The sequence below is a fragment of the Polypterus senegalus genome, chromosome 6 (genome assembly GCF_016835505.1).
Source record: "Polypterus senegalus isolate Bchr_013 chromosome 6, ASM1683550v1, whole genome shotgun sequence".
NCBI classification, from domain to species: domain Eukaryota; kingdom Metazoa; phylum Chordata; class Cladistia; order Polypteriformes; family Polypteridae; genus Polypterus; species Polypterus senegalus.
Genome location: NC_053159.1, coordinates 123150569 through 123173250, shown reverse-complemented (window position 1 = coordinate 123173250; position 22682 = coordinate 123150569). Strand labels below are relative to the sequence as shown.

The following is a 22682-nucleotide window of genomic DNA, read 5'->3' as shown; positions in this document are numbered from 1 at the left end:
GAGTACAGTTCACTATGTGCTGATGTATATGCTGCACTGCGGTCCTGGGGAATGTTACTTCATGCCACTGTTTGCTGCAATCCAACCTATGAATGCCGGGATAATAAAGCCATGTGACTGGCACAAGAGTCAAAGCCCCAGGCACACAGGTTGGGTTTATATGGTGACTTGAGCTTGGCTGGGTAGGACGGAGTCCTCAGTGTGCCTTATGATGTACTGACGCCCCACCCTGCACTCCTACTGGAATAAATGTGATGGGAGGTTGTTGATTACTTGAAGGGTGACTTGGTCACAGATCTGAGGAGACTACTTACTGTTAATGAAAGAGATCCTTAACTCGGGAATTTCATTTTGGATTTTTGTTAAATGACAAGAATGTTTGAGACATTATGGAGGGTTCTTAAGTGTGTATTGTAATCTGGACTGAAAAGCACAAATAACAGAGGCTTAAAAAATGATATGCTTTGTATTTTGAGTGTCATTTCATTTTTGCCCACCACACTTTTTCCATTTGCAGAGGCACACTGGACTATCTGAATTGTGAACTCCTACGTTTCTCAAAATGTCCACACCCATATTCTGAACCTGCTACATGAAACAGAAAACAAATGTGACTGGGATGTGAGTACACTACGGGGAACATTCAGAGTTGGCAAGAAGCATAACACACAAAGGAGGGGCCGATGAAGCCCACCTGTTTAAGAGAGAATTCTCTGAAGGTCTACAGACTGCCAGAATAGAATTTGACCCTAGCCAGGAAAAAGCTTCCTGAAAGTGAATGGGTGAGCTCAGCAGTAGACACACACGTTACAATGCACTTCAGCAATGAAGACCACTGTGTGAGGGAAAGGTGGGCAACTGCTAAGCTTGTGGCACAGACCAGCAACTTAGCCACTACGTCACAATGTCTGAACAAGCAACTTAGTGTGACATCTTTAAATTTATTAAAGCAACTAATTTTTGTTTTGTTCTTTATACCCCAAGTGATTGGACTAAATGTTACGAAATGGACAAAACGTAAACCATTACTCTTCTTGGTCAAGCCTTATCAGACGTCTGCTGCCACGGTCTGGCTGGGAGTGGGGTCTTTCCTCAAGACCACCTAGCATTCGGTTTCCACAGTTGCCGCTGGCTCACTGATAATAACTGCACTCACTGCAGATGTACACACAGACTGATTTAGAAGTTTTAAAGTGGCAGGACTACGCTGTTTTATTATTATTACTATTTTGAAATCAATGGGACTCCTTCTTTAAATTTCAGCATGGCCTCCAGAAAAATGGTTCGGGACTTTTGCAAGAGTGACAAAAATGGTAAGAAAACCAAAGCCAGCGAGGACCCAACTTTGCAGAGCTATGCAACTCTCCAAGATGGACAGCCCCTATTGTGCACTCAAGTCGTTTTCTTTTTCTCCTAAACCCTGCTTTGGTAGTTGGGACTTGTTTATTTTGTGTGCTTGGAACTGGAAATTTCAACTAAAAAATAAGCACCCATTGGTTTTCTGTAAAATATCAAAGTTTATTATTTATCATGCAAAACGTCAAGTGGACTGGCACTTGTGAAAAGCTGATATTATAACAAATTGCAGCGGATGCTGTTAAATATTAAATATATATAAAAAACACCATCTGCCTCTCCCCACAAATGTGGGGTTTTATTTCATTCAAGACAAGTCCCTTAGCGCTTGTGAGCTGAGCGTGTACGTGAGAGGAGGATCTTACCTTGTGTCTGCATGTACGTACATCATTCTTTATCTTACAACCAGAACACAAGTGAAACAACTGTGCTGGTGGGCGAACCTGACAAGGGGCTAGAAGCTGACCAAGATGAAATGAAGCACACTTGAATCTGCATTTCTCTTTTCAGGTAGGAGTCAATGTCTTCACACAGATTTGTGTGTGAAAAGTCACCACAATTTGGGAGAGGAGTTCTCTAAAAGATGAAGTGACTTCGCAGTAATGACACAAGACATGCAGCTGGCTCACCACAAGGTAATGTTCAACAGATTTAGGAGGGCGAAACGGCTGTTCTGCATTTACCAAATAACAGAACTACAAAAAAAAAGTTATTTAGGGTTTCAATGTTTATTTTGAAATATATTAAGTACACAACACAAAGTCCACATGACTGTGGCCTTATCCCAGCAACTCATCCACAATGAGGAAACAGTTTCCATAAGACCCCAGATGTCAGAAATGCCACTTCTCTAGAAACATGCGGCAAGTTCAGTTCAGGGTTGCGCTTGACCAATGGAAGCACTGCTAGATGACATGGCATGAAAATAAAAAGAAATGGCACAGTACAATTAAACTGCAAAGTCATCACATACGGGGAAGCTGAAAGGTGTGTCGACATGGGTTATTATAGCAAAAACACTGAAGAACGCCACCCAGCGATTGTGAGCACAACAGTGATCAATGGAAGGGCAAGGAGAAAATGGAAAGGTACTCTCACAGGGAGACACACACAGGAAACCTCCACAAAGGCTTTGTAACTTAACTGGCAGGGACGTGTCACACCAAAGCTTCGGCAGCTTTAACTTGGGATAATAAAGTTGGTAACACTGAACTTTCCATCAATTGCATAAAGCCTAGCTTTTTAATACAATTTTAATTATAGTCAATTAACTGTTACAAGGAAGATAAATAGAAAGTCAAATTTGTCTTCCATGGTACTGCCAGAAATTTTTACCTGTGAAAGCTACTTAAAATGCAAAAAGTAGAAAAGAAAAGTTGGCTTTAACATATCTAAACAACCCAAGTGGAGAACACAGTGGATGCTGGTTTGATGAGAGACTCCATAGTGCCAGACAGCCTACAGACTGTTGTCGCCTTGTGAGCTAACAGCCAACACCAGTCTGATAAGCTATCTGACAAAATGGTACAATGGTAAGGATGTCACAGTGAAGAACAGGACACAACATGCCAACATAAAAGGTGACACTGTCTTGAAAAACCTTACCTGACCATCTCCAGCGACACATCTTCTGCATGAAGATGCTGCTCCAAGAGTATAGGGCGGATCTTCAAAATGTCATCCCCTTCCCAAAGTTATGCTTCAATCCTCTATCAGGTAGGCACTGTCAATTTGCTTTTCATACAGCCAAATTTAAGGCATCTATTCACCCTCAGTAGCTAATGTCCTACCCCTACATTTCAGCTTCAGGCACGTACAATGCAAGGAAAGCTGTCTAATTACATTTAACTCAAAATTCAGTAAAACAAGACCTTGAAGTTAAAATGTAGGCAAATCGTAATCACTTAACCTGTCCATTTTCAACCTATCATTTAAGCAGGGTAAACACCACACTGGCATTTTCACCATACCTTAGCCTACCTTAAATGGCCCCTTTTAACCTATCATCTGTATGCAAAACAACAGCTAAATTTTCACATCTTCCAGCCCTTTCAAAACTAACAAAATTGGTCCAATTTATTAATCAAGCTGCAAAAGTTTCTTTATAATGCTTGCTTGAACTGAAGCAATTTCAAAATGACTACAATATAGTATTATCTGCTCTCACAAAGCCAGTTATCATTACTGATATGGCCGCAAATTCAACTCATTTTGAACCAACTGAGATTCCTGTCCACTTCTTTATCACACTATTACATGTTTGGCTAAATTATGCCAAAGCATCATGCAAGCAAAAATGGAGATAAAATGCACACACAAATAAAGCACACCCAGACGAGGAAGCAATAGAATGAGGATGGTTTTTATAAATTCCGCTCCAAAATTTTCTCTAAAATGTACAGAATAAAAATGGCATTAAGTGTAGTACATACAGTATGTACAGTTACAAATGGAATCTTGTCAAGAGTTCTGAAAAATGATGTGCGCTGCCAGCAATTTAAAAAGGTTTATTTACAAGTTTGTGCCAGACGTCATTTAGTTTGTTAAATTAACTTGCACAAATTCTCTTCATATTGCTATACTGTAGAATAATTAAATAAGCAAAAATACAAATGACAGAATAATTTACAAACAAAAGAAAAAACTGAATTAGCTATTTATGGACTTCAAACAACCTGAGGGTCTACTGAAGCTTCCCCAAGAATCTATGCAGAAGTCAAGTTGTACAAGTGAGGCTGAGGACAAGAACTAAATCCAAGGGGCGAGCTGAGCCCATGTATGCATAATGCCTTATTAACAGCTGCAGGCTGCTGCAGATCTGACTCACGGAGAGATGACGGGCTCAAGGTCACTAAAATACCATTTCATAGTCTACACAATAATTAGAGTAACTTAAGACGATATAGGGGAAACAAGTCTAATGAACCCAGTAAACAATTAAGGACTACCTTTACTACATGATGTCAAATGCGCATTTCCCCCAAAAGTATCTAAAAAAGGAGGGCTTGGGTTACATGGGCAAAATTGGGGGCATGGATGGAAATGAGGAGAGCAAATAAATATGCGGTCCCAGTTAACAGAAAGGCAGTTTTCGGAGTAAGGTTTTTGAAATGCAGCGTAGCCTGCTCAACTGTACCCTGTACCTGCTTAGAGATTAAAGGAAGCATTAATATCATTTTGTTTTCTCCTCAGAGTACTTCTGTTGCTGGATTCGCTTGGCGTAGCTTTGAGCCATTGAGTTAACAATGGAGCAGAGGAAGTAGCACACCATGACAATGACTACCTTCTCAAAGATCCAGGAGAGCCAATTTTCGTTCTGTAGAAAGAGAGAATGTGTTTAGTAGAAAATCTGGGAATGGCAGGTTTTAACAGTACAATAAAACTAAATCTGAAATACTGCACGCTCAACATTGGGTAATGACAATGCCACTCATCGCATTTTACGGTCTTGGCAGACAAGGTCCCGCTCATTCCAAGACAAGTTCTTATAGGCCAGCAATAGGCCTAGGGGCCTGACGGAGCAGCATGGTCCAAGTGCAATATAAAAATATTAACATTTATTAACAATAATTTAGTCTCAAGATATAGTTGGTCACAGTTGACTTTCACGTAACAGCTCTACATGTTACAAATACACTGACTATTAGTAATTGCAGTTCGACCTAATGCTCCATCAGAATGTAAAAATTCTTTTGTGACCTTTTACTTTTCACCAGAGCACTGTTCAGATTTAGATGGCCAGAACTGTTCTACTCGCATGAAATAAACAACTTTGGGAACAATAAGCAATTTAATAAACTGCCTACCTGATTAAAGAATTAGAAATGTTTGTCGAAAGATAAATACACCTCTGCTATTTATAAAACAAATCCACAAAAAAACACAACAATAAAATTATACAAATTCACACATGAATCAGTGTATTTGTAGACCAAAATCAAATGTATAGTTCTCTTTACTATGTCCAGACTTTGAGTGGATTGTGTTTGATTTATCTTCCATATATACCAAAATTGTAACACATAAAACCTTTTTATAATAGCATCTGGTACATAGAAAAATAAATGATATCTATGTCTGATATTCCAATCCTATCATTTTGGCACCTGCTTTTCTTTCCCTGCTAAGTCAAGTCTGATACATCAGAAAAGATTTACTTACGTCTGGCGTGGTGTCCCCCGACTTATGATGCAGCTTGTGCCTCTGTGCTTCCAGATATTCTTGAAATGGTTTCTGCAGCAATGGGCCAAGACTAGGAATAGCACTGATGATCGGATCCCATATAATGTAGCCACAGCAAAAATGAAAGACAAACAACGCAAAGAAAGAAAAAGGGAAAAACAGACAAGATTAGGGTTTACTTACCAACTGAAGTAGGTAGGCGACACAAACTACCTGATCTCCAAAAGCCCTAAATATAATGCTATCAAGGTGTGTTTAAGGGCCTCTCTAAGAGCTCCAACAAAAAAATAAAAAATAAAAAAATACATAAATACTGAAATAAATACATGAAAGGAGGAAACTGAACTAAGAAGAATAAACTGTTTTTTTCTGAGGAATAAGATGTTTAGTATAGCACTTCCTCCAGGCATTGAGAGAAAAAAAAAAAAAACCAGAAGGAAAAAAAAATGAACAGAGAAGCCACACAAGAGTCTGCGAGCTGCGCTGTGGACTTGGCACTCTCCTCCCCTACAGTGAACTGGAACAGTGCACACAGTAAAATGAATGACTTCTCAGAAGTCTCACATTTATCACCAGCAGTTCCTGTAAGAACTGGTTTGAACCAATTAATGAGGAAGTGAGTCCTGCTTGTGTCATCACCAGCTAAAAAAGAAACTGCCCTCCCTCACAAAAAAAGGCGGTCTGCTCGAAAAAGACAGTCCATATTAGGAAACTCAGGATAGAAATCTGGTCCAAAACTTGAAAAGAAAAAAAAAAAAAGACAGTGACACAAAAAAGAAAATGCATTGGCAGATCTGAAAGGCCCACCCCGTCCAGTCAGGAGTTAGTGATTAATCACACAGAAGAAGGGCCATGATGAGCATCAGTATGCACATGATATATTAAAATGGGACTACTAAAGGAAATTTGAGTCTTTAGAAGTTCTCTGGTATCATCTGGGACTTTGATGATCTTTGGAAATAAACAATACAGATAAGCTCAACTGTCTAAAAAAAAACAGGATGGGACTCATTTTCAGTATTTTAACAAATATCCAAGTCAGCCTGTGTATTAGTGAACAGCTCTCTTCTGTAAAACACTAATACAACATCTTCAAAGCCACTTACCAAAGTGCTAAATAAAGTATCCTCTGTCCATCCACTCGTCCATCTATCTAATGAATAATACAAAAGTGCTTACAAATCAAGCACTTCTCCCTGTCCCGTTCTTACTCTCACTCACACACACACACACATTTTAGCCTAGCTCTCTACATTACTCTTAGTGGTATCATTCAATATTTTGCTGAGCTACTGTAAACATATTACACAGCTACTTCATATATTATATATATATATATATATATATATATATATATATATATATATATATATATATATATATATATATATATATATATATATATATATATATATATATAAAATGTTTAAAAACAGACAAACAAGTGGAAGACTTTTTTCTTACTGAACAAAGGAAGAGTTTCACAATAAAAAAGTATTACACAAGGAGCCACTACAGTTGGTAAATTAAGTATCTTTTTTTTTAATATTGCACAAACAACAAGCAACAACTACCAAATAGGCAAATAATAAAACTATTGATATTATTCATAACCTTTACTAGGCACAGATTAAAGTAAATGAAGTAAACGGCAAGAAGAGAGGAAAGCGATTCACCATCGAGTCAGCAAAGAAACGAGTACAAAGTCAACTATGAGTCAAAGAAAACAACAAAAAAAATCCAACCCAATTAAAGTTAGGAAGACAAGAGGCTTCATGATCAGACAGTGGAAAGCCTTTATTACACTTTATATTAAATTAAATGCACTTAATATAATCATTCAATACACAAAATTGTATGTCTCTGTTGTGTGTATTTACATACATCAACACTTTATATATCTATATCTATATATATCTATATCTATATATATCTATATACACACACACACACACACACACTGACTGGCAAAGTAATTACATTTTATGAATAATTCTACAATATTTATGCTCATGTGAAAACATTAAATAGATTAATTTGGTATTATCTTTACTATTTAAAATAAAGAATAAAGCACTAGAAGAATAAAAAAACAAGGCAGGAAAAAGAAAAAATCAAAAATATCAGGAAATGCCTTAAACTCATATTTTATATAAGCTCATCAGAGAACTAAATTCTGTCTCTTGCTGCTTTTTCTCATTGACATATCCAGATCTACCACGAGGTACACCATGAACCTGGCATTGTATAAAACTGCCATAATTTACACTTTAAATATTACAATTTAAATCCAAATACAGCTATTACTTATTCTATATAACACAGCATTTCTGTGAAATGAAAAGTCCCTTGCGTATTAGTAGCTTATTTCTGAGATTGTTCACAGTTAAGTTTTACCATTTTGGTTTACTGTATCACTCGGCATTATCAGTCTGCACACAGTGCTTTGGTAACCACTTTTGTAAATGGAAAGAATATTCTAGAAATGAGTCGCCACGAGTCATATCCCGTCTGTTATACGGTGAACAGAAAATGGTATGACAAAGGACGAGAGTGGTTTCTCACAGTGCTTCAGACTTTTCTTTTTGAGGCTCTGCATTTTTTTAAATCCTTGCTGTTCATAAACACCATTATCTTTTTCATATTTTGCATTTAAGAAAAGATCTGGCTGGGTCATTAAATGCAAAATAAAAAAACAACCATTAGCACTAGATAAAATTTTAAATTTACTGCCTGATTTACTTTTTATGACATTGTAGTGAAAGCTATTTAAATCATGTCCTTACTTTAATCAGATTTGAGAAGAATACAATATTAGGGTGTATACACATGTGCACTGGGCATAAGCTTGTATGTTGTCACGTTTTCCATTTTGTCTTACTTTCCAGTTGAAGCAGCAGTGTCTCTCTAACTAAATTTCAACCACCATTAAAACACAACTGAGCTTGTAAGTGTATCCATACGAGGACTGACACTCATCTGGAGTCCTGGTATTTGATATTTATATTTTTAAGTGAAACAGAGTAGAAAGGTCTCTTTATATCAGCAAATATGCTTCATAAAATTAAATCAAGTAAACCCTGATACCCTTTTGTTTAGTATGAGCCATGCCTTTTTTTTTTTTTTTAATACTGAGATAAAACAACAGAGAACATTAAATATAATAAAGTAGAGCACTTACTTTAATATAGTATAAAGAAAATAGCAACTATATTTTTTATTATAAAGACCTACTACTCAAAAGGTAAATTGTCTTGTCTCAGCATTTTGGTACTTTCAGGCAGTGCTTGATGAGCAATAATTAATCACACATTACGTACAACTGCAGATCTCTCAAAAATTGTGAGACAACAATTTTGATACAACACAGTGACAACAAGTGAAACAAGAAAGCACTGGACCACAGAAATAATGTACACAATCGTCATTTTACTAGTCTTCAATAATGATTGTTTCGCTCAGTTTTCCAATATCAACAATCAGGAATTTAAAATCAAGTTAAATGTAAAAACTAACTACAAACTTTAATACATAAAAACAGAGAAGATGGAGACAGCACTGCAGTGAAATTTACTCTTAAGGAAAGAAAATATAGCATTTTTCTTTATGTAGTAATGGAAATTAGTGTTTAAAAGTCTAAAATGTTGTTGGGATTTCCCACTTTTAAATTTAAAGTTCTGTTTCCAGTTGATTATGAATTTTAAACAAAATACAAATGATGTACAATTAATTACAAGTAATTAATGAAAGTGAGTAACACTAATACTACTAACTACACAGTATATTAACTTCCATTAGAAAGTATTTTAAATGTTGTTAGAATGAATAACATGCATTTAATAAGTAAATAATGACTACCAACACAGCAGACTTGTGTAAATGAACTCTTACAGTGTTAAAATATAAAAGTGCATATATGGAAATACTGGTTTTGTATACATACTTTATAGTGTTAAATGAACACTATATGGCCATTACAGAAATAGAATGAAAAGAAATTACTGCTTAACAAAATACAGATCATTTACTTGACTGAGATAATAAAGTTGTGGTGCAGTGCAGTGCAGCTTTCTCATGGTTCAAACCCTGGCTTAGGCAGGCCGAGGGGAATCTGTAAGCGATCCTCTTATTCTTTTCAGTTCATCCTGGTAACAGATGTCCAAGGACCTGAACTTGATTATGAGAACTCAAAGTCACATGGATATATAAATGGTGACATTCAAATTGTCCAAAGGGATGCATGCATGACTCCGCCCTGTAATGGCCCTTTCGTCAACTGCTGCTGCCACTGCCAGCATATCCCCTCACTGTTATCCTGTACTGAATAAAGTGGCTTCAAAAACTATTGAGGTCCAGGCCTCTAAGGATGAGCTCAGACTGTTAGTTAACAAATTGAACTGTTCACCCAAATTAACATATTAACACATGCTGACATTATGTACATCATTTTATAAATACACATGCAGAAAATACATGCATATTGATTCTTGTGTGCACCTTTTAACAACTATATACTGTACTGGATATGGCTATGTTCCACTCAAAACTTACTGAACACTGACTTCATTCAAGTCTGCAAGAGTCAATTTTTTGCTTAGAATTAATGGACCCTACACAGAGTTAAAAAATGACAAACCTTAAGATGAACTGAACAAAAATAAACACAAGCACTGAGAGAAAGTAACAAAAATGCTTCAGATTTTGGCAATTTCACTAGTCTTCTGCAAATTTTTTTTATTTTCGAAAGAACTGCACATTTACACGACTTCATGCCCGCTCATTTTTATAAATGAGTACATGTGTACACAGGTAAACAGATACATACTTTGTTAGCAGCATACACTGATTTTACCCATCAATATGCACAATCAGAAAATGCAGTCATACAGACAAGTTGGTTTGCACAGTTAGTTTGGCCGCTGATAAACAGTTCTGACTACTCTACCACTTTATTATTTACGCTTTACCAGTGACCTCTGATATTTCTATGCTCAATAGAATGAAAATCAGTCCTCCATTGCCTCCTGAAGACAAAAGCGATGTGCATCTTGCTGAGAACATTTTGATTTATGACCTGATCAGGTTGCTTGGACTGCTCACATTATGAGAGCAGCTGTAGTGGAAACAACTGGCATAAATGAGAATCTAAACAGTTTTTACTTCATAAATCAGATTTACTCAGCATGCATGCAAAAACAGAACTACAATGAAAGAAAGTTGTGAAGCTAATAAAAACTATTTCACACCAGTAGTGATTTAGTACAACATGTATTGTGCCACCCACATTAGGTGTGTTTGTCTTAAAGGGTGTAACAATTGTTACATTTAAAACTGAATTAACTTTAACAGGCCAATGCTGCTGTCTGTTTTACTACTGGATGAATGTGAAGATACTGTTCATTGGAGGGTTACATGGGCCACAACGGAAACTCATACAGCAGCTTTTAAATGGTTAAATTATTTTGCAGACTGCAAATTTAAACAGACTTTTAACGGTTAGTATTTTAATGAGCTGTCATTTCCTGTTGGTGATAAAAGGATTCTCACATTATTTAACCATTCATTTCCTTGAGATTTGATGCTGCCCCAAATTCCATTCACGGTGAGTCATGCAATGGACTCCAGAGATCACTTTTCACAGCAAGCAATTACACATAGCGACGCCATTTGTATTATCACATACAAAGGTGCATAAAAAAATTCTTTCAGCACTGAAATACAACTTATCACAAATCAAAAAGAAAAGGGAGAAAAATCCTAATTTTACATATTGGTCTGAAAAACCCAAGAGAACTTTATCTAAATTAAGCTGTGCAGCTTTTAAGGAAATCCTATCCACCACATTACCTACCACACAAGGACATAAATAATACCACCATGTAGTGAAGGTGGAAGTGGTTTGGATTCAATAGAACCACATTTTATTTTTTTCCCCACAGCAAGACAATAATGGAAGGAGATACTAAGGTATTAAATCACACTTTCCTTCAAAAACCAAAAACATATATAACACCGCTGGGAGCCTTTCCTTGGACCTGATAAAAACTGAGAAGTCTTACAAAGATGTGTCACAGTGAATATCGGCTAGATGAAGCTCAATTTGTTTGTGGCACTTGAGGAAAGTCCCACTGAACTCCACAGAATGATCTCATCTCAAAGACCCTATTCAATTTCAGAACATCAAGACTAAAGGGGTCTTGCTCACAGATGTTAATCATAAAGAAAGGCAGAGCAAGACTGGTCAATATCACAAGTTTAATCCTGAGAAAAAAAAGATTTCACTTCCTCATCAACAGTCCAGTATTAATAAATAATGACTGGGTTCTTGCTCTAACTTTGGATTAAATAATATATATATATATAATGTACTTTCTACACATTTGAGCTTTTTTTAGGATTGTAAAGAAGAAAACATCAATTCTGAGGGGCAGATTTTTGCAAACCCATTTGAACAACTGTGGAAGCAGCAGTTTATAAATATACTATGAAGCAGACGGGTTATAAGCTAGAAAAAGTAAATTATTCTCAATAATGTCAGTATAGAAAATAATGAAGTCGTGGGGAGAGGGAATCAAGATGATTTTATTCATTGCATATCAAACACAAGACCACGATAAAAAGGGAATTAAGTACAAATCCACAATTACCATGAATATTATACTCATACTTTTCAAGACATAATTACAGTTACCGTGTCAGTATATAAGTTACAAGCAAACACTGAAACTAAACTGAATTGTAAAAATCTATACATATAAATTATAGCCTTAATAGATTAGTTCTCTGGATTTTCCAGTATGTAACAGTAGTTGGTCTATTGTCTATAGTTGGTCTAGAATAAATTAATTTAACTCTGTAAGGACTCTCAGTCATTCAGTGAATTTTAATAGGTAACTAAATATCTCAAGAAGAGGATTAGATTTTAAAACTCTGAAAAAAATCCTTAAAAATTGCTTAAATCAATTTTATAATCCAACGTCTATAAAATAATAGTGCCCATACAATCTGAGTAAAAAATAAAAAAAAAACTGAGAAATAACACTACGAAGTAAAGGCAGAGTTCTTTGGCAGAGACTAAATAAAACGCTCCTCTCTTTTGCCTACTATGACAGAATGGCAAGAAACATGTTTCTTTAGCATTAAAGTTGGCCTAAAATACATATGTATATACATATATACAGTATAATTAATTATATACACTATTAAGAACTGGCATATTACTTTACTGTAAATTTAACAAAAATAATAGTGTTTTAATTCAATATGATAATTTTCTATACAGTATATTTAAGAATTACAGACAGCAATATTTAGAAATATAAAACATGATACCTGGTGTGCCATACAATTTGCTCCCAATCATAGCCTATGTGGTATGGCACAATTTAAAAAAGATGCACTGCACACAAATTAAAGCCCTAATACTCAAACCAATGGTTACTACTCAAACTGAAAAAGTTCTCTGAACCACCAAACAAATTCTGTGCTGGTGGCATTGGCAAATCACTTGGCCATACCTACTACTATTCCAAGCATTTTAAAAATCACTAGACAGAAAAAACAGAGAAAAAATGCATTACTCATCCTTAATATTTATTTAACTTGGCTAACCAAGCATGAATAACAATTTTTATTTGGATTATTTAAAAATATTCTATCATGCCCTCTGTAAATAATGTTTTAATAGAAGTGAACTTGGGTGTGGGGAATGCTATATTCAGCTTCTCTTTCAAACCTCTTACAATTAAAAGAAGTTTTCGTGGCCATGCACATTGATGAATTTCTCTGGTCTGAGGTTTTTCTCTGACCTAATCAGTTTGCAGATGTACAGCGAGGTCAGCTCTTCCAGTTAACACTCAGACTGAAAAGTATCAGTTGTTTAATAACAGTGAAGAAACATCAGACAGATCCCCTCAATCTTGGCTCACTCATGTAGTATGTACTTCATTCCACCTACATTGCAAATTCAATGAAAATATTTATGTTGACAACAAATACTTTGGACTTGGGGACCAATAATGACACATATATACACTCACACACATATACCTAAACAATTAAAATATATAGGCCATTAGTCCAGCTGCAGGCAGTTAAAGTTACTGCCTCACAGATACAGTAAACTGGGTTCAAATCGCAGGATAGCCCTTGCTTGTGTGGAATCAGCATATTCTCCTTGTGTCAGTGGAAAAATTTCTTCTGGGTACTTTGATTTGCCTCCCCCATTCCAAAGATATTAATTGGCCACTTTTAACTGGCCTGGTACAAGTAAGGCTATGTATCAGTGTGACCTGTAATTGACTGGGACAGAGAGACATGTACACCAAAAAAACTGAAGTCAATAAAAATATGCAAAGGCCTGCTGAACTCAACAAGCTGCCTTAGATGACCACAGAATATACCCATAAAGAAGTGATAAAAGCAAATTTGAAAAAACATGTCTCTTTTAAACTTCCATGTGCCACACAGGCAAAGATACTTCAAATTCCCTTCACTTTTTAAGAATGTGTTGTTATGATTTTAAAGTGTAACCAACATCTAAAAATGCTTCATGATCATAAATACTCGAAACATATGACGTCAAAATACACTCAAAAGTTATGTCACTGATCTTATTTATTATTGCTTTAATATTCACCCCTGTTATCAATGTTGTTTACCTATTTAACTACTAAGCTAACAGTTTATGCTACTGGTGGGTACCTACAGTATGTTTTTGAATTAATGATAATAAAAGTAGAGATTGTTTGCCTGAAAAAAAGAAGTTTTGTGGAAAATCTTAAGTGATACTGCCCTTAAAATTCAATCCATCTATTTAGAAATAGTGTTTTTTAAAAATGTTTTTATAATATAGTTCAATAAACTGCAGTATTTTGATCATTCGTAGGAAGATTTAATTATTTGCACTTGATGAAAATTATTTTGGGTTACTATAATATTCTGAAAATTATGTGCAGAATTCATTAACGGACCATAACATTTTGAAATATTTGGTGAATTAATGACACTAAATATTATATACACAATGGCAATTTAGAATTTCATTTTTTCATTCTGCCTATAAAGTATAAAACATTTTTATTAAAATACTGTAAATTATTTGTGGAAACGTAAACTGGACTAAGAAGGTTAGAAAACTAATGCATTGCATTTCTATAAATTGCATTTTGATCATACAGTAATGATTTTTTTTAAAACACCTACACGCTTTTTAATTTACTTTTTTCTAATATAACCAGTACTTTCTTCGTATACTAGAAAAATCTATTTTGTCATTTATTTCTAACCCTATTCAATGATTTTTTTAAAGTACCAAAAATGACAAGATTACTATTATGAATAAGCAGTGAATCATAAAGCATAAGGTTCTTGTCGGACAATGCAATTTTATTAAAAACAAAAAGAGGAGGTGTATGAGGTAAAGTATAAACTCATGTTTGAGGGCATTTAAATTTCAAGTCTCAACTGACACTATAAGAACAGGGAAACCAAACAAATTAAACCAACTACATTTCATTAAAACTAAATAAGCTGTGCTGGGCTGGTAACATCACTTCAAGAAAGGCTCACCAAATCAACAAGCTAATTAAAAGGCACGCTCAGTTACAGGACGTACTCTGGACAACATAGAGGTAGTAGCAAAGAAGAGAGTTAAAACAAAACTTAAGTGCCATTATGAACAATGCTACACATTCTCTTTCAAGTCAGAACTTTAAATTTTCTTCCTTAACAGTCCTTCTGGCGTGAGTTCAGACCAAAGTGTGTGTGTGTACATTTATTTATTTACTTATTTATCTGCCTATATATTGTTAAATTTATTGAAAGCACTTCTGTAAAAAGCCAAATTTCCTCCAGGGACCAATAAAAATCCATCTATGCATCTATCTATAGAACATAGTCTCTGCAAAAAAATAAAAAAATAAATAAAAAGATTATTTTGTAAATACAGTAAAAAGTCACATATTAAATGATACTCATGAAGTAAAAACTGGAAAAAAGTGGTGTTATGGCAATACTGTACTCTTGCATTCTCAGTTTTACATGCAGAAGTATTCTTCTCACTCAGCTGAACAGTACAAGTTGTTAACTATTGGTAAGCTCCTGAGATAATTGGTACTTTACAAACGAAGCATGTTGGGAGGGAACATTTATATAAAGCCAAATAAGTACTAAATAAGAAGTTAATTATCCTCAAAAGAAAAGGGTAATTGCTTAATAAACTTCAAATCTAAAACATCTTTACTTGGGGAACAAACACACAAAGCCAGAATATATATAAAAAAGCAGAGATATTAAGTAGGAAACGTGCTTGTGAACATCTACACTCACATTCTTCCTACATAAACACTAACTACAAACAAGAGATTGTCAGGCAAATGATAATACAATATATAATCAAGATACAGTCTTACCACAAGAGATGCACGTGAATTTAGTTGAGAGATGCCTAACTCATCTAAAGTCATCAAACTGACTAATGATTTGTTTTGAACCAAGTCTTGTAAGACTTGACTTATTTAGATGGAATATTATTTGTTATTAAAATCAATAAAATCAGCTGTTTTACTGAGCCCTCAGAACACCAGGGTAAATACACACGTAAAACAGAATGAAGCAGACATTTTATCACAAAGCAAATACTTTCTGACAATGCACATGGTAGATCATGAGTTTTCCTTTTCTTTTTCAATAAAAAAAGACTTTTGAAAAAAGCTCATCACAAAAAATCAATCCTCTAGTAAGATAACTTATAAAGTGTTTTAAAAAGACAAATGAAGTTTAAACAATGTATGGTTCACCAACTATATATTATAAAGGGATGTCTAATTAAAAAGGCAGGACTTTATAAGTTCTGTACTTTTCCAGTTTAGAGTAAACATCAAAACCTCCTTCTTCTTATCAATTAAGCCCCACTGTGCAAATCAATTGTTAAAACATTAAATGATTTTTACAGAAATTATCTGATGTTCTTGTGTTAATGTAAAAAAATGTACCAAATTCTTAAGTCATTTGGTGTTCTTGATGCAAGTTTCGTCACAATTTTACCATGTTAAAAATTAAACAAACTCAATGCACCAAATTTATATATGATTATAAAGAAAGGCGATTGCAAATAGTGTATATGTAACCAGCAATGTATGAAACGCGAGCACTGTATAGAATGCCTAGGCAATATATAGAATTCCTGGTGTTTTTGGGCAAAGTATGAAATACTTTCCATAGGCATTATATAGAATGACAAATGCTATTTAGGGAAAGTATTAAAAGAGAATCATGAAAAAGGCTTTTATTGAAAAGATTTATATGAAAAAGTAATACAAAATAAAGTATAGGACTTTCTTATTGAGGAAAACAAGAGAAAATGAAAAATGATCCTACTTGTTGCAACAAGGAAGGAAAAAAATTTATTTTAAATTGCACTGATTGTCTTTCGTACAAAAAAGTAAAACTTGAAAAAAGAGTCATGAAGAGGCCTTCATTAAAAATTACATAAATGAAAAAATAAAATATCAAATAAAATACAGAACTTTCTTTCAGCAAAAAAATAAGACAAAAAAAATTAACCTATTTGTTGCAACAAGGAAGGCTTGAATGGCATTTTGAATTGCACTTCATTGCTTTTTTGCATTAGCGGGAGTATTTTATACTTTGCAAGTTTGTCTTTTGGCATTGCATAGAATGCCTAGGAAATGTGTGAAATATTAATCTTTTCATACTTTGACGTCCAATTTTCGGCATTTTATATATTGCCTAGGCATTCTGTACAATGCCGGTAACATATACAAGTCTTCCAAATGTTATAAATTCAAAGGTAAAAGAGGCACCATTAATGACGTTTTGTAGGTACAGAAAACTGTTATAATCATGGCCTTGTCATTGGCTCTCTGAGCACCGCAGGAGGAGGTACGCGACTCTGCCCTTCAGTGGACTACTGTCCAGTTTAGTTTTGGTTCTTGTCATATGCATATAATGCTGTCAGGATATGCTACAGCCTGCTAAATTCTAAAACCAAGTTGAGAGGGTTTTAAGTATGGGTAAACTTGTGTACTTTATTTACTTGTCACACATGAAAATACTTGCACTAATACAAGTGACAAAATGCACTGGTGAACATAATAGGAATGCATCAAAATGCAGACATTTAATGGCCAAATCACCTTAAAGACACTGTACATACAATGCTATTATTAGTGTTGTAGCATTAAAATGAATGTTCTGAAACATTCTGAATATCATGCTTCTACAAGCAAGATACTGTACATATTCATGTGGTGTAAAAATTGGACCAGCTAATACAGAAGGGACACACACATTATGCTGTAATAGTTGCAAATATTGTGTTTGTTTCCAGTGATGTGTTTACACTAAGTAGTACTGATCTTTGTATTTGGAGCATTTTTTTTCTTTGTCCTGTGCGCAACTCTCCAGCTGTTCATTCCTTAGGTATTCAATAATACAACTCATGTATTTTTTCTTAGTGAATTATTTGTTTCAATAGCCTTATGTGAGGGATACACAACAGAGGATGTGAGAATTGTTAAAAATTTAATGAAATGTCTGTCTGTGACCCTGTCTGCTCATGAACAAAATACTAGATGGATTTATCTCCGATATCCTCACCTGCTACTAGATATGCAAAAGAGATAAAAGATAAAAAGACTGCATGCTGTTTTACCCATTTTCTGTCCACTATTCATTTCTCAAAGTCATATAGCTCTGGACAACTTAATTTAATGTGTAGCTTTACATTGTGATTAAACATAAATTAATTGGTTCTTTGACCGACTGTGTCATTTTTTTGTTTTTTTTTATTTCTGATCTAGATCTGCTTGGTCATTGGGAGAGTTATGTCCTAGATATTTCAAATAAAGATATTTTCATTTAATTCATGGCGATACTTAAAAAGGTGCTCTTTTGTCATTAAAACCCCTTATCAAGCGGGGTAATTTTTGCTAAATCGCTTGTAATTCGACCTCTCCAAATTAGAATCATTGTTGTTATTGAACTATCTGGAGTATAAACACGTTTGGTCTCTTTGTAAAGGTAACATTCTCTAGTTTCACCCTTAGTAGTCAGAATCACTGTAGGTGTGACTGATCAAAAGTTATGCACATTAGAACTCACAGAAAAAATGAATTTTTTTGTTCTCGCCTAAGTTTTTTTGTGAAAATAAAGGCCTCTATAGCTGCAGTAGGTAGGTGGGGACAGAAACACACTATGTACCAACAGAATAACTTGTTGACTACTCACATTTCAAATTTGAAAAGAATACCTGTAAAAATGACATTTTTACACCAGTTTTTATGTGGGCATGCCCAAGTGCTTTTTAGAGGGACCATTATCCACATTTTGGAACGTATGGATAAAGTGTAATAACTTTTGAATGCTTCAACCCACATATATCAATGAGGGCTCTACTGAAAGCTTACACCTAAAGGAATCTATATCTCCACACAGTGTCACTCTATTAGTTATGGAAATTCATATTCCATAATAAAAACAATAAAAAATACATGTTTCAATATAAAAATAGTCAAAACAAGTCTTATTGGCCAAAAAAATATATATATTTTATTTTTTACTTTTTTTTAATAAAATGCACACAAACTATATACATTTTTTACAAACTGCTACAACACAGCTCAGCGTTTTTCCATGTGCCACTGACTGTAGCAATCCCTAGCAGGCAGAAAGCACAAGGGCATGTCACATGTCGCTCTCTGCCTCAGACTTATCCTGGTCCGATTGATCACTGTCACGCCGCGTACATGCCTCTACTACTTCATCGAGAGTGTATTTACGTTTATCTGTACGTTTATCCATATTTAAAATGCGAAAAAACTAGGTGAAATCACAATAAACAACCACGCACCAAGTCTGCAGACTGGCACAAATGCCAGCTTCACGCAGCTCCGATCGGTTTTGTTTACAAGTTGGCATGGCAAGTTACATATCGCCGTGCTCAGCTGCTCATTGGCTGTAAGTTTGGAGTGTCACTCACAGCGTCCAATCAAACTGGTAGATTTTACCAGGGATTGGAGTTGTGCGTCATCGTTCAGCTGTCTGTGACACTCGTTGGCTATACGAGGTGCCAGTCACCCCCCAAACCCCTTGTAATTGGCCAACTTAGGTGTCAATCAGAAGCTAACACTTCCGTGTAACATGCTTTAGCATGGTTGTTGCCGACAGAAACAAATTACGTCTGATATGACCAATAGAAATGAAAAAAAATGTCGGAGCTAGTCTCAAGTTAAGAAACGTTTTCTGGAGTTTTTGTCCCTTTGAGGATCTCTCGTGTGTTTTGGACCGAATCGTTTTACTGGATTATATTCCCTGGAGCCTTACAGACAGAATGAGATCAATACTGCTCGGAAATATTGATGTTTGACTTGCAGAGAGCCTTCAAAGGTAGTCAAAGGTAGGAAAAGTCAGCTCTGAAAAGTATTTACTTCTCTGTAAAAAAGTGTCAGTGCTGTGGTTGTTGTGTGTCAAAATGGTTTATATCATCGGAAAGACGAGACTCTGAATTTTCATTTGATGTGTAGTATGTTGAGGTGCATGACAGAGGGGCATGCACACATGGCTGTGACGTCGTCCAATCGTAGTTATGTACTGGGACCGGTACGTGTGCATGTTAAGTGGGCAAATTCGAAAATATGCACTTTTAAGAAATAAAATGATGGAAATAAGCTAGTGGCCTACTGTATGTGTCACAAGTTCACAGTTTTCAAAAAAAATGGTTAAATGGCTTAAGGGTTGTATTATCTTCAATGGATTTGTGTATTCCAAGAGTAACACTGCAGGGTTTGAATTTCACCACGGAATTGTAAGCATTAGTCTTTTATTAAAAAAAGAAATAAGAAATAATTACATAATTTGTGCTGCTTTGATAATTCATGGATTAGCATACAAAGTACTTGGGGTCCTGTTGGCTTAACGCTGAAAGTTTACTCTGGTACTACACAGTACACAGTAAAATGGACATGGAGATATCTGCCAGCTAGTATATGCATACCTGAATTATATGTTTTACATTATACTGGATACACCTTCTGCAAACAAAAATTGAATTAGCATTAGTCATAGACACTTTTTATAACACCAACGCAATCAGTTGTTGTCTTGCAAAGATCATTGAAGCTGTACTTGGAGCATTTCCCACCGAATATCCAAAATGGTATTCTAAGGGCCTTATAAGCTCAATAATTTCACGTCTATTTTTATTGGTAACAGGTAATGTTCCTAGAATGATAGAAATGGGGAACTCAATAATAGGCACTTAGTAATTTATAACACTATAAAATATTTAGAAATAAAAAATAGCCAAAATTAATTCATTTTATTATACAGGTGCCATTCATAAAATTAGAATGTCATGACAAAGTTGATTTATTTCAGTAATTCCATTCAAAAAGTGAAACTTGTATATTAGATTCATTCATTACACACAGCCTGATGTATTTCAAATGTTTATTTCTTTGAATTTTGATGATTATAACTGACAACTAATGAAAGTCCCAAATTCAGTATCTCGTAAAATTAGAATATCAATTAAGACCAATGCAAAAAAAGGATTTTTTAGAAATGTTGGCCAACTGAAAGGTATGAACATGAAAAGTATGAGCATGTACATAATACTTTGAACTATTAGAAAAATCCCTCCTTCTAATAAAATACTTAATGCATTAATGGAAGGGCATAATCACAAATGCATAATTAGTGGGCTGGTAACACAACAAACTTAACTGCTGGGTTTTTAAAGATGAAGTGAAGTTTAGTAGTGTAACTAAAATTTCATAGTAGAAGCACCTAAAACATATATTTGAATGGTATGCTCAACTCCAGTTAGAAGTAATTATTGCAGTAAATGTCAGTCCAGTTCTTACATTAAAGATTACTCTATGGTGACTGTTATTCATCAGCTAATGTTTCCTCCACATACTGATGTTAACAAATCTCACCACAGCAAACAAGAAAAATCTTACAAGTGACTTGCTCTCAAACTGGATTTTAATAAGGTAAGAAAGGTTTTAAAGAGCTTATGCAAATGGAAATATCCTTCGCATTCACTAATGCATATGATACTGATACCCAGTACCATTTGAATTTTTATTTTTATAATGAATTTTAAACAGATTGAAAGTGTCAGGAAATAGATTTAGTCTACATCATGGTAAGACAAACAAGGTAGTCCATGATGAGCATACCATTCTTTATAAACCACACACTGAAATTTCCCCTCAAGCAAATAAAAAACCCCTTTTGTTGTTACAGTGGTGGGAAATTTTCCCCTCTTACTCATATGAAATTTAAGCCCTATGCCTTGGATAAAGATCCTAGTGAGAAGTGGACAACATGAAGTTGGAGCTGATAATTTTGTGCCGTACTATATTAAAATCAAGCAATGTAGAATCTTCACTTTAACCAAGAAACAGTCCAAAAATATTAGGAAATAGATACATGATCTGGATTTATTTTAAGATTTACAACAAAGACATAAAGTCTGTTTCTGGTCCACCACTGTCCTTGTTCCAGGAACTTGTCCTGCCACTATTAGTAAATGTTCTAAAAATCTGTACAGATCCATAAATTATCGTTAACTTATACTGCCAAAATATTTCTACATACTCTAGGTTAATCTTTACTTATTCCTCTGTTTGATATGAAACCTGCAATGGACATGTTTGCAAGGATGAGTCATATTTCAGCCCGTACCAGAGTGTAGAGGATTAGAAAATACAAGTGTACTGTTATCTCTGTTCAAGAAATCTGACCACGGGTGTGGAACTAATGTAATGGTGCTGGTGGGCATTCTCCATATATGTTGGTCAAAGGTCCAATTCATTGAGGATAAGGTGAGGCAGCAAGACTTGACCCTACAGAAGCACAGCTGCTGTACTCGCAAACGTCCTAAGGAATGTAGGTGCTGCCCTAGCTGGCATATTTTGTGTTCTTAACCCTACATATATATATATATATATACATATATATATATATATATATATATATATATATATATATATATATATATATATATATATATATATATATATATATATATATATATATATATATATATATATATATATACAGTGGAGGAAATAATTATTTGACCCCTCACTGATTTTGTAAGTTTGTCCAAT

General features: G+C 34.7%; 2 protein-coding genes across 3 annotated transcripts in view; one reads left to right on the top strand and one right to left on the bottom strand.

Moving 5' to 3' along the window:
- Nucleotides 1-611, top strand: part of tubd1 (tubulin, delta 1) — a 40336-nt gene extending 39725 nt beyond the window's left edge. The window contains exon 9 of the mRNA XM_039757022.1: nt 518-611. Within this exon, the coding sequence (XP_039612956.1) occupies nt 518-596 (79 nt within the window). The 3' untranslated portion in view covers nt 597-611. The remainder of the gene's footprint in view (nt 1-517) is intronic.
- A 1454-nt stretch (nt 612-2065) lies between these two features.
- LOC120531531 (vacuole membrane protein 1-like) overlaps nt 2066-22682 on the bottom strand; it is a 126928-nt gene continuing 106311 nt past the window's right edge. For both annotated transcript variants that reach the window (XM_039757025.1, XM_039757026.1), the window contains exons 11-12: nt 5518-5620; nt 2066-4672 (exon numbers count right to left, since the gene is read on the bottom strand). In XM_039757025.1, the coding sequence (XP_039612959.1) occupies nt 4529-4672; nt 5518-5620 (247 nt within the window). In that variant the 3' untranslated portion in view covers nt 2066-4528. The remainder of the gene's footprint in view (nt 4673-5517; nt 5621-22682) is intronic.